Source organism: Glycine soja, chromosome 4 (assembly GCF_004193775.1).
Source record: "Glycine soja cultivar W05 chromosome 4, ASM419377v2, whole genome shotgun sequence".
Taxonomy (NCBI): Eukaryota; Viridiplantae; Streptophyta; class Magnoliopsida; order Fabales; family Fabaceae; genus Glycine; species Glycine soja.
Window position 1 is genome coordinate 43,488,269 of NC_041005.1, and position 13,680 is coordinate 43,501,948.

At 34.3% G+C, this 13,680-nt stretch overlaps 1 protein-coding gene across 3 annotated transcripts; it reads right to left on the minus strand.

Moving 5' to 3' along the window:
- Positions 1–676: 676 nt before the first annotated feature.
- On the minus strand, positions 677–6,798 carry LOC114409777 (polynucleotide 5'-hydroxyl-kinase NOL9-like). 3 transcript variants are annotated; one of them, XM_028373362.1, is made up of 9 exons: positions 6,637–6,798; positions 4,735–5,006; positions 4,611–4,644; positions 3,835–4,004; positions 3,499–3,682; positions 3,213–3,393; positions 2,772–2,871; positions 2,043–2,170; positions 677–1,039 (listed from the first exon to the last, which is right to left on the minus strand). In XM_028373362.1, exons 2-9 carry the CDS (start codon positions 4,994–4,996, stop codon positions 986–988), a joined length of 1,113 nt encoding a protein of 370 aa, XP_028229163.1. In that variant the 5' UTR covers positions 4,997–5,006; positions 6,637–6,798; the 3' UTR covers positions 677–985. The 3 variants fall into 3 exon arrangements, 2 of the variants coding, with proteins under 2 accessions (XP_028229163.1, XP_028229164.1); XM_028373363.1 differs by having other exon boundaries at positions 6,552–6,798; XR_003666203.1 differs by having other exon boundaries at positions 1,017–1,039; positions 2,768–2,871.
- Between the last annotated feature and the right edge of the window lie 6,882 nt (positions 6,799–13,680).

Below are 13,680 nucleotides of genomic sequence, written 5' to 3' on the forward strand. Positions count from 1 at the left end.
ACACTGATGTTGGTATCTGAGTATTTATTAACACCTTGTCATTCCTAGGTAGATTTTTTTTATTATTTTTATTGAATAGCACTACTTTTGTTTCGGGGGAGAATTAACAGAGTTTAATTTTAATAATACACAGTAAAGATTTTAACATTAATAATTAGAAATCACATTAAATACAATAATTAATTACAAAGTCAAACTTATATACTTACCAATCTATAATTAGATTACAATATAAAACAAATACATTCTAATTAAATTGATTGATATAGCACTTTACCTACACCTTTTACATTATTATACTCAAAGCGGTTGAAATATAATTTATCTATCAAATCTATGAAATATTTACAAAGCATCATTAAACTTATATTCCATTTTGAATTACTCTTTGAAGACTTTTTTTCAATTAAATTTTCAAACGGTTGTATTTTTTTATTTATATTTTCATTATTTTTTATGAAATAGTATATTAAAAAAATTATATTATTATTCAAAGTTAGTCATGGATAAAGTTATCTTAATGGCTGGCTAGTCATGAGTTTGTTAGTTTTTTTTATTCAATCACAAACAAGTATATATGATAAGTGTATTAATTTTTAGAATAATTACTTTAAGAGTCCTACAACAATAACTTTTAATTGGTTCATTATATTTTACATGTATTTAAATATTCATATAATGCACGAAAGTCAACTGGATTTAATGTATAAAAATAAATCACTTTATATAATACAATATCCATACCATATAATTGACAATGCTATAAAGTTTAATTGCATTCCGCCCCCCCCCCCCCCTGCTACAATTTTGTTGGATTTTCATAAATCGAAAAAGGAAAAATAAATTCTCTATGGCTTATGCAAATTATAATATATGTGCTTCTTCCATGGGAAACGAAGCTTCTGTAATAACTATAGGGGGTTGGCTAACCCTGCTAAAATGCTAATATGCCTCATAATATTCCTCTTTTTCAACACATGAATGACTAGCCTGTAGTCAAAGTATTCGCTGCCATGTAAGGGGAGATGCATCCCTGTACCTGAAAAGAAGTCATTTTTTTATGAGAAGAAATATGCATTAATTAATCATGACATCGAGAAATATTATTGATATATGTAGTTTGTTACAATATTTTAACCCTATTATTCATTTATACTAACTGGTTAAGTTCTTGTGGCCCAACAGAACCTACTACTAAAAACAAATTAACAGATCAAGAAAGACGCTCTTTACTAAGATAATCTAAATATATCTTAAATATTTTCAAACACTCCACCACCTCCTTAAAAGTAATAAACCCCACAAACATAAGACAAAGAACCGTAGTATAACATGCAAATGAACTTAGGCTACTAGAATTCCCCTCAAATCGCAACCTTCAATCATGTACACAACCCAACAACCTTCATCTGAACTTTTGAAGACAACCAAACAGCCAGATAGAAGAAAAGAGGAGAAGCTGCAATCCCTTTTAATAGGAAGGTATCACCAAGAAGAGAAGAGAAAAACTCAACACCATAGAAAATCCTAAACAACCAAACACAGCATAAAGAAGAAAGAGAGAAGCAATGTTAGACCCCCAAAAGTCCAAGAATAAGAGAAACTGGGAACTCCTGCTCCCAAACCAATATTCCCTTTTTGGTTTGGCCAAAACCAGAAGAAACTTGGGACAACTCTTGCTCCCAGATTTATGACACTCACAGTTGCACCTTATTGGCTAAAATCACTAATCTAAGGATACTCCGCCACAATGCTTTCATCCTAGGATAGGCCAACTACCTAGAGGAGGCAGCTCCATCTCATGGGCAGCCATTTCCTCTAATATCTCAAGGTTCACAATGTTGGTAGTCTTTGCCTCTCACATAGGCAGCTCTTTGCTTCTAGATAGAAATATTTAACGTAACACATTCTAATGACTAGTAAAAAAGCTATAAGACAGCAAAACAAACCAATTTCTGATTTGGTTAAACATTAATACATTATCTTCAGTTTCTATAAGATTATGTCAATAAGAAAGTAAAAGAATGCAAGAAATTTCTTGCCTGCAATAAACAAGAAGGAATTTGGATATAACCCTGCAGCAAGAGGTTGACTTTTTCCAGAGAACTATTTGGCACGGGAGTAATGACATAGAGCACACCTTTGACTGAGTCAATGCCCCTCACGATCCCTGAACATAAGAAATCAAGATACATTCAACAATGCATATGCCTAGAATTATGGAAATGCCTAACAACTAGAACAGTAGAAGGCTGTGTGATTTGTGCCCATTAAGAATAATACACATTTTTTATTCGTTATCTTCTACATTTGTGGAAGTATGATGGCCTAAATAGGTATAGATCCCTCAAACTATATTACACTTGAGAACTGAGATGTTATTGCAAAGCTAAGAGACACTCATAAATTTATTAGAACCAATAGACATACATATGAGATCTGATGAAGCTAATCCAAAAATCAACATTACTTCACAGTATTTTTGTGCCCCACTGCTACCAAAAGTTTGAAACTGATTGTCAAGATCAATAATTAAGTTATCTTTTAAACAGAATTCTAATTCCCATTTTGTTTGAGACATTTGAAGTTTTCAAGACTTGAGAATACAGAATGGGACACTTTCAGCAAGTTTGCAATACTACTGCCACCTAAAATGATTTTTTAAATTTGAAATTTCAATTTTGTGAAGGTATTTCAGTAAAATGACCCTCCGTTTCAGAACAAGACATAATCAGATGCTTCAGAATTCAGAAGTTAGTCAAATTACCTACCAAGCCCAAGACACCAAGGCAAATTTTCAGGTCCATCAGAATCAACTGCTAAGCCAACAACGGTAGCATTCAAACTGTAGAATATTTCAGAACTTGGAACCTACGAAGATATGGATAGACCATAAAAATATGTTCTGCTCACCTTTATAAAAATAAGATAGATATATGAAACATTGTTGGAACAAGAAAACAACATATTTAATACTTGTATTTATATTAAAAAGATTTAAAAATAAAGTGGGATTAGAACAAAAAATGGATCTAATGCATGAAAACCGAACATATAAAGGGCAGCTCAACTCAATCACAAGATTCTACTCTTGTGGAGCTTGGGAAAGGTTATATGTATGCAACTTTAACTTCTAAACCATCAAGACCTTACTACTGCACTGAGGTGCGACTCAAAATCAGAAAAGGGTAACAAGTAAAATTTGAACTAACCTCACAGTGAAGGTGCCGAATCTTTATGCTTGCAATAGGAACTTCATACGGACAATGAGAGGTCAACGCATGTGCAAGTTCCTTGATTGTGGAAATATTTGACTCACTAGAAAAGCATTGTCTGAAATAAGCCATTATTCGTAAATCACGCAGTAGACGTGCATCCTTCTGAACAAGCACCCTAGGGAAACCAATAGGGATATTCTATGATATTTAATGCATAAAAAATGGAAAGGACCAAACTAGCAGCTGCAATTGATAACTTTCTGATCAGATTAGAGCTTACGATCTATTTAACGAGTCCTGACGAGCTGAATTTATCTCAATTATGTTAATTGTTTCATCATGTTCCCCATCTGACCAGAATTCTCCAGCAGGTAAATTCTTTTTTTCACTGGATATGCTTATCTTAACTACATGTGTAGGACAAATATATTTTAACATGTCCACTAATACATCATAACCAACGCCTGAAATACAAGAGAAGAGAAATCATTGAACAGTTACCATAATAGATGATATATTGCTAGCATTTTAGAAAAGAAATGGTTTAAGTGCAGTAAAAGTACAAACACAAGATTAAAAAGAATCAGACTAACAACTGAAAAGGAACTGAGCTTACCTTTCACCCAACCAGGAGTATTCACAATAAGAGGAACCTCAATCTTATGAGGATATTCTCCCTTATCTGAGATGCAATACTCCTTTCGGTAATGATTATATATGGCAAATACATAACTTAAGTATGTTGATGGATCTCTCTTACAAGAAACATCACCAAAGAAAAGGCACCTGTTACAGAATAAATGACAGATAGTGAGTCAAGCAAGTCCATCACATGTTCAATCAAATAATACCAGAATTGGCTGACACTTACACGATTGAATACAAAGATCCAACACAAATGATATATATCATCCAAGTCACTGTACATAAAAAATTTCACAATAATAAAAGCCCCCCCAACACCCATCACTCAATTCCCCCTCCTCAAATGAAAATAAGAGAGAAGAATGCCTGAGATCCTTGGCTCTTACAGCATCTTCAGAAATAAGGAACAACCATGTACAGAACAAAATCATATGAAAAATGTTGTAATATATAATATTTGTAATTTGTTAATATAATCAGTAATCTGATGTCAAGATAGTTCTACTTAATCTGGAAAACATGAAATACATCTCAATAGTAATCATCTTAACCTAACTAACAAATGAAGAATACAATTGCTAAAACTTTATGTCATCCAATATATGTGACCACGGAGTAGATGTTAAATGTCATCACAAGGCAGAAGCCTAGTCAAATATTTCAAATTCAAACTTCAAAGCAACATTACAAAAACCAAAAAGCACAGATTCAGCTCCCAAATTATCAAGATGAGATAGCATTTCATACCTCTCCGGTGTTTTCAGGCATGGAACTGTCAAATCTAAAAAATTAAAATAAAAAAATTACTAACTTTGGAATAAATCAAAAAATATTTTATGCAAAAAAATAAGACAGAGATTCACCAACATACCTGGAGTTACTTTATGAACAATGGTTAGTGATAGAAAAGCAGGAGGAGTAAACTCAGGTTGGCCAACATCAGTATCCAGATAAGCTACTTTGGTGTATTTGTTCAAGAGGATGTTTAGGAGATAGCGGGAGAAGGTTGTCTTCCCACAATTCTTGGCACCACATATAAGAGCAATCGGAAGCATTGAACTGTGTGCAATGGACTCTGTGGCCTCTAACCACTGCTCTGGGATGCATATGTCTGGTGAAGGAGAAGAATCCATCCCTTTCTCTCTGTAAAAGTGCAAGACAACTTTTCTTGATTAAGCATATTTTTGTCAGTGAGTCATGCAAATTTCCAAATGGTGCAATGCACTGCAAGCATTCAATAACTGATTTGAAAGGAAGCCAATCCACCTGATTCAGTCTGTCATGATTTGAATTTAAACACTTGGACTGAATTGGATTGGGTTGGTACTTAGTAAACTTGTGAATTTTTTTCCTTTAATTTAGGGTACATTTCAAATTATACAAGCAATATGCAATTATTCAAGTAGTTGGGCCCAGCTTATGGATGGACTTGGGAATCTCAATCAATTTTCACCGAGTGAATGAAGAGTAACAGGATGCCCTTTTCTTCACTTTTTTTGTGCTCTTCTAGTTTGAAAGATGACAACATTGAAGTTTTTTTTTAAAAAAAAAAAAAAAGAGTCCATAATTGAAGTATTTACACACATGTCATACTTCCTTTATATTTCCATTAACTATTTGAATGAAAATTGAAATAAAGAACTTCATTTTAACAATTTAAAGATTATAAAGACTAAATACAAACAATTAAAAATAGAAAAACTAAACAGACATGGACTATATTAAGAGGATGAAAAATACCCTATATTCTATTTGCGGAAGGGATGCCTATTAATATATGTGTATCATCTTATTGTTTATTTTCATGCATGTAGTATCCACATTTAGTTACTCTTGTGCGAATTAAGGGAAGAAATATTTCTTGACAAGATCCACTATTTTGAAGCAACTTAATTTTGACATAACTACTGCTCTCAGCTGTCTCTTTCGCTGGAGCATTACAGAATCATATATGAACGTTCAGTCTCATAGAATAAATCCCCCTTAGACCAGAAACAGTATACCTCAAATGAAAACTATTCCTGACTCCTGACTCATGACTCAAGTTTGTATTGACAGGCCTGCAAATTCTCAGCAAGGATTGATCCTCTAAGTTAAATTTTGAACTTTTGATTATGACAAACGGTGCACTGACACCTTTCTGGATTTGCCTCCTTTAAAGCGGCAAAAGGCAAAGTAATCTCGATTGTTGATGAGAAAATCAACCATTAATAGTTCAAACATATTCACAATTTGTTATGCCTGTGGAAGTAATATGGATAGTTGATTTGCTCATAAAAAACAAAGATTACTTAAACCTTAACCCTCACTATAGAGGAGCTGGAGTCCACCTTTCATACAAGCAAATTATACCGATAAATAATTTGCTTGTTTAAACAGAACCTACTTCCCATGGATACATGGTAATTAATTACTAATCATAGACAGACATAACCTATATAATCTAATATCTTTGCCCAGAGCTATGTTTAAATCATAAGATTTAGTGCACTTTCCTTGTTTATGAAGCATGCAGCAAATGCAACGTTTTTTTCCCACCAAAGTGGAGCAATACTATTGGGAGGTGGTGCTATACTAGTAATTTCTTTTATTCAAACAGTTATTGTATACAAGTATTGGCAGATAGAGAAATTCAAATGATATTTATTGCATACTAGAAGTTGTTTCAAAATCCCACTATTTACTTACACGAGACTTTATTGTTACGGCATGCTAAACACATAAATCCGAGGTTTCGAAGAACTGATGTACAGAACAAAATGAGGAATCGCACCTGATGGAACAGAAGTAGCGGGTGATTGTGAACAATGAGAAGACTAAAGCGACGGTTCTTCCTGGCAAGGAACACTTGCACCACAAAGGCGTCAATTCAAAACGTGAATTGGGTTTTGATTTTTGAAACCCTTTTTTTTTTCCTTCTGAAATTGAATGTAGGACGGCTCGGAACAGTGGGCTCGGGTCGAGTATGAAAACTTGGTTTTATTTTGAGGGTTGCTAGGTGCACCCAGTAATTTTTTAAATGGCAAAAATGTCCCTGGCTTCTTTCTTCATTATTAACGTTTATTTTTTCTCGGAAATGCATTGTACGCCATTTTTGTTGGCTGTGTTTCTCTCATTTTCTGTTTTTCTTACGGCATTGTCTCCGGTTCGTGGGTTCGTTGTGAACGGTTAGGTGCGATGAAGGTGAAGGTACTGGTGTTGAGCGTTGTGGTGGTCGTCGACGGCATACGAGGTACGCAGAAGGTGGTGTCTCTGTCGGGGACGTATGGATCAGTTACGAATCAAATTGATCCGTAAGTCTCTTACGGATCAAGTTGATCCGTAAGAGTAAATTTTTTTAATATTTTATAATTAAGTTTCCCTTTTTTAAAAAAATTATTAATTTGTTTGTATGGTCATTTTTTATTTGAGTTGGTTAGATGGACGAAGATGAGTGAATGTATGAAAGTATAATGTCTGAAGAAGCGGATATGGATTATCAAAATGAAGAAGCATGTGGTGCGAATGAACCGCATGTTGATTGTTTCGAAGCGTTCAATACTTCTTAGGTTATAATGTTCATATTTGTGAGAGATTTAATAAAATGAATACTGGTAGAAAACTTAAATTATGTGGATTGCTTTGTAGGTGTTTGACAGTCGAGAGGATGTTTTGCGGTGGGCTCGATCTGTTGCTCATGAAAAGAGATTTGTGGCAGTGATTATAAGGTCAGACACAAACACAGGTAGTAGAGAAAGGACTTTGTTTGTGTTAATTGACTGTGAAAGGAGTGACGAATATAGGTGTAGGAAAAAAGAATTTATCAGAAGAGACACTGGGACTAGGAAATGTGGGTGTCCCTTCAAGCTTCGTTGCAAGCCAGTGGTTGGAGGAGAAGGCTGGATGGTGAAGTTGATTTGTGGAGTGCATAATCATGAATTGGCCAACTCATTAGTTAAACATCTATATGCGGGGCGATTGACTAAAGCTGAAAAAACACTTATTGCTGATATGACGAAGTCCATGGTGAAACCAAGAAACATTTTGCTAACTCCAAAGGAACACAATGCCAATAGATGTATGACCAATAAACAGATATACAATGCAAGAAGTGCATTTCGTTCTTCCACAAGAGAAAGCGATCTTGAAATGCAACATCTGATGAAGCTTCTTGAACGTGATTAGTATATTCATTAGCACAAAATAAAGGATGAAGACGTGGTTCGTGATATCTTTTGGTGTCACCCTGATGCAGTGAAGTTAGTCAACACATGTAATTTGGTGTTTTTGATAGACAACACCTACAAAACAAATCGGTACAGACTCCTACTGCTCGATTTTGTTGGGGTGACACCAACTGGGATGACATTCTCTGCCGGTTTTGCATATGTGGAGTGTGAACCCATTAATAATTTGGTTTGGGCTTTACAACGCTTTCAAGACCTTTTTTTAAAGTGTGATGCTTTACCTGTAGTTATTGTCAATGACAGAAACCAAGCATTGATGAATGCAATGAAGGCTGTATTCCCTAATTGTACAAATTTGTTGTGCAACTTTCACATAAACAAGAATGTGAAGGCCAAATGTAAATCACTAATTGGGCAAAAAAATGCTTGGGATTATGTCATGGATTGTTGGGGATGTCTGACTAATTGTCCTTCAGAACAACAGTTTGATGAATGCCTGAAGAAGTTCAAAATTGCTTGCTCACCTTGGCCAATGTTTGTTGACTATGTCAAGGAAACATGGATAATACCACACAAGGAAAAATTTGTTTCCGCCTGGACTAATAAGGTGATGCACTTAGGAAACACAACAACAAACAGGTATGAAATTGTTCAACTATTTCTATTAACGTTGATGAATTGATGGAATTGTATTATTGTATATGTTTATTTTTATTTGTGTATTTGAAATGTAGGGTTGAATCTACTCACTCGTCTGTGAAAAGATTGTTACAAAATAGCCTTGGAGACTTATGCAGTGTGTAGGATGCCATGAACAACATGATTACGTTGCAGCACACGGAGATTAAAGCATCATTTGAAACAAGTACACATGTCGTTGGACATGTCTTCAAAAAAACCTTATACAAGAGGCTTCTCGGAATGGTTTCAAGGTATGCTTTAAATAAGATTGTTGTTGAAATAGAGCGTGTTGACTATGCTGGCAAGAATCCTTCAAGTTGTGGTTGTGTGGTGAGAACCACGCTTGGTCTTCCTTGTGCTTGTGAGCTATCCAAATATGTTGGTGGTTGCATCCCATTGGATTCAATCCATATGTTTTGTTGGAGACTAAGTTTTTCTGACCAAGGGTTATCTGAGCCCGAAGTGAGCATCAAGGCAGAAATAGAAACAATATCCAAAAGATTCAAAGAACTTGATGTTTGTGGCAAGCTTACTCTGAAGACTAAACTTTGGGAAATTGCATACCAAAATCAGAATTCGATGTGTCCTCCTCCAGCAAAGGTTAACACAAAGGGGGCACCGAAGAAACCTATGAGCAGGAACCCAAGGTCAACAAAGTGTGATCCATCTTACTGAGAGTATGTAGATGCCTTTGAATCTATGCAAAATAGCAATTCATCGGTGAGGTGTACTGCATCATCCTCTGAGCAACTGAATCGAAGAACGATGATGCCCATGTTGGATTAGTTTCAGCCATTTATGCAGGACTTCATTGATAAGATTGTTGATGTCAAAGTTGATGGTAACTGCGGATATTAGTTGGTTGTTGGTTTATTAGGTATGGGTGAAGACTCTTGGTCGGTGGTCCGCTACCATCTTCTTAAAGAACTTGGGAAATTCTCAGAAGACTATATCCGGCTCTTTGGTGGCACGAAGAGATTTGAGGAATTAAGGATGTCACTACATGTTGATGGGTTAACCAAGGTATGTAAGTTATGTTTTTGCTTTTTAATACTTAACTTTACAATTAAGTTTGACGTGTATATTTGTTTCATTTAGGTGACTACGGATAAGTGTATGGATATAACGGACATGGGACATGTCATTGCATCAAGATATAATGTAATCGTTGTATCTTTGTCTAAACAACAAAGCATGACATTCTTTCCTCTTAGAAGTCAACCGCTGGCAAATTCTTCATTGCATTGTATAATTTGTATCGGTCATGTGTATGACAATCATTTTGTTGAGATACATTGTAGATATGAAGTGTTTTTTTTATATTTATGCAATGAGTTTTGTAGGATTGAGTTAACACTTTTTTCGCATGTACAACAAGTTTGTTTAAAAGAACATTGTCCTTTACCGCCTGTAGCATTGTTATGGTCTAGCAATTGTCATCCTCAGGCGAAGTTGTGACCAACTCCATATATTAGCAGAATGCAGCATTACAAGAGCTTCGTGATGTTTAACAGAGACTATGTTGGCATAAATGATGATTGAACATGTAATTTATAATGACTGATCATTTTGAATTGGATTTTCACATTACATTTATGTGTCTTTGTATATTTATTACGTCCATAACAAAATTATTACTTAATTCTAAAAAAGCATGTATAATATATCGTTATCTGAGTTGACAACACATTGTGAAAAAGCATGTATGATAAATTGTTGTCTACGTTAACACAAAGCGTGCGACAGGACCTTGCACAACATGACTACACATGCAGATCCGATGCAAGGTAAAGCGTGTCACATCATTGGTGTAGTTGACAACACATACAGAAAGCATGTGCATGCATATTTTTAATTTTTAAAAAATGCAGCATTAATATTAAAACTCATCTATATATATGACACCGCCTAACACAATAAAAAACCACAAGTTTGAGTTGTAACCCAACTCTTACAAAAAACTATGGCATTTTTGGGAGAGACAAACAGTCAGACAGTTGTGAACTCCACATTAAGCTTTATTTTTCCAAATGGATCCATTGTTCACAACGGCAGTGGTGTTTGTTTTCAAGCTTCCACTCTAGTTCTCATTCGTGTACCTAACGGTTGTGATTTTCAAGTGTTAAAAACCAAAATACATAATACCTTTAAGCTAACCGACAAGCAATTTTTGGATGAAATTTACTACCGACAGCCTTTCACATATGCAGGTAATCAATTTCGGTTTCAATGTATGCAACTGAAAAATGATGCTGGTGTTAACACAATGTTAATGTGTAATCATCAATTTTCGTTTGTTGGTCTGATTGAGTTATTATGTACCATTGCAAGAACACCAGATGGTATTTTAAACTTACTTCAAGCCACTATGACCCCTACTCATGATTCCCTGCTATATTATAATAGGAGGTGAGACATGTCACGCCAAAATGAGTTTGTTAGTTACTTGTTCACAGAAAAAAATCCCAAAAAGTTTGACATTCCTTTTGGATGTACCATGGATGAACTGAAAGATTTGATCAAGCAAGTTGCATCTCATGAGATTCCCCTTTATGGTATTGACGAAACACAAACAGTAAGGTGATTGTTTTTTCGACAACTAAGTCACCATGAGTATTCAGAAAAAGTTATCAAATTTGAAATAATTGAACTCAAAACCAATGATGACGTGATAAAGGTGTTAATTGAGTCTAACTACTAGAAAAAGATTGGGCCAATAGAAATTTTAGTTGTTTTTAGTAAACCTGTAATGGAAATGGAAGACGAGTTGTCCTTGTCGCAAAATTAGCATGAGTTAGTTGTAGTATTTGATGCAAATTTAATTTCGTTCGACTATGTTGAAGTTAATGTAGTGTTTGAATTAATGTATCGCATAATCGTTCCTTTTTTTGTTTTTCTGGAAATGGAACACGACTTGTCGTTCTCTGTTAAATATTATTTCTACTACTTTTACTTTTTTGTCGGTGTTGCAAATTTATTTTAAATATAAAAAAAACAACTACAACAAACGAAAAATAAATTAATTTTAAAGATTACAATTAGACAAATTATTTAAACTCAAGTAGTTCATTTTTTTTAAAAGAAACTACTATAAAATTAAAATTTAATTAAAATATATTTTGTCATAAATTAAAAATAATTTAATGTTGAACTAATTAAAAATATTTAACAAAGTATATTTAACTCTGATGCAAAATATGGAAATCAAGAAAATAAATAAATTATATGAGTCAATTATTAATTTAATATAATATATAATGCTTGAAATTAGAAGGTTTTATTTTTTAGTCTCTCAAATTAGAAGGTTTTATTTTTTAATCTCTTAAAAAAAATATAAATGTTACGTCAAATTTAAGGAACTAAGAAATACAAATTTTTATCTGAGGAGACAAATTAAAAAGAATATTTTTTTAATTTGAAAGAATAAAAATATAAAATTTTATTTGCAGACTAAATAAATATTTTTTTTAATTTGAGGGACTAAAAATATAATTAAACCTTAATAGAATTATGGGTAATTTTTATGAGATGCAACTAATTGGTTGAGACTATATTTTGGAAAAGATGTGTTTGTATTTTACCCTCTCTAGTTTATTATATTTACATCCACCACTCCTCAATTTCTTCTTTTTTTTTCAAGTATTTGATTTAAAAATAAAATTTTATGGTTTTTTCAATAATAATAGCTACTAACTACTTTTGTTGCTCCCAATGAGTTAAGATCTTAAATTATTACTAATTATGTTTTATTTCCTTAAGCAAAATCTTGGATCTAAATATTTTGAATGAAAAAATATGATTGAATGAAGAAATCCTACTTAAGATGATTAGTAAAGCTTTCCAGTAAAGATTAATCTTTAATGAACAAATTCACACAAATATTAATTAAGATGAAAAAAACTAATTATAAACATGAAAATTATTACTGCTAGTTGAGCTTAATTTTGACTGTTTCAATTGATGAGCCTATCATCAGTTTGATTTGTTATTAATTTATTTTGTCGAGCCCTTGGATTCAATTTATGATTCATGATTGGATCGATCATCTAGACGACATCAACCAGGTGCTTATAATTATACCTAGTATAGTGATAATTAAAATTTAAAACATATTTAAAAAAACACTTTTCAAAAAATTATTTAATAGGCAGCGAGTTGATCACAATCCTAATATCATCCATTAAGCTAGATTAGGCAATCCTAACATAGAGATCGAATTTCAACATAAAATGTGTAAATAAACTACGACTGATCCGTGCGCCGCCTGCGTCAAGACCTAACATATACTAGCTAGTTTTGTGTGACACTCCTGATAATCCTGAGGCATTCTTCGATCAGCTCATGTGTCGATGTGCTTGGCGTGACCACCCCTGGGTTGAGATGGCTCTCCAACCTCTCCGCAATCGCATGGCAAGCTTCCTGTTAAATACAAAACAAACAAATTAGACAAATTATTATGAAAAAATTGACGTAAATGACGTAAATTATTAGTAACACTTACCACTGCATGTCTCGGCTCGGCCACATCGGACCTTGCAGATGTCGACGGTGCTGCTGGCTTCGTGATCGGACAGATATCTGTGTCTGGATCCTGAGTGGCAACTCTGGGCTGCGTAGCATGACCATTTGCCCGAGGATCTGATGGCTCACTGCCCTGGCACAACGCAGAAGAACCAGTCCATGTAGTCGTTGACACACTGCCCTGGCACAACGCAGCTGTCACCTGCTGCAGCCATATGGTCCGAATAGTGCATCCACCTGTCATGTATATCATCAAACGACACCCATGAATCGGCAGGCGGAGCAGGAATGATCTAGGTGTATCCAAACTACCGCATGACTCTCTCTGGTCGGTAATACACAGCAACGGACCCCCAACGCAGCAGACCGGAATAACATGAAATCATATGGAAGTCCCGGACCAGTCGGTGCTCCCCATATGGGATCCAACAGACATCCAGAATTCAGAG

Bases quoted from the DNA above. Each gene is read 5' to 3' on its own strand.
- LOC114409777 (XM_028373362.1), bottom strand. From the start codon at position 4,996: ATGGATTCTTCTCCTTCACCAGACATATGCATCCCAGAGCAGTGGTTA. The intron at 4,645-4,734 runs GTATGTTGGTGA...TTAATTTTTTAG, and splicing joins TGTTCATAAAGTAACTCCAG to ATTTGACAGTTCCATGCCTG. The intron at 3,683-3,834 runs GTAAGCTCAGTT...CTTGTATTTCAG, and splicing joins TACTCCTGGTTGGGTGAAAG to GCGTTGGTTATGATGTATTA.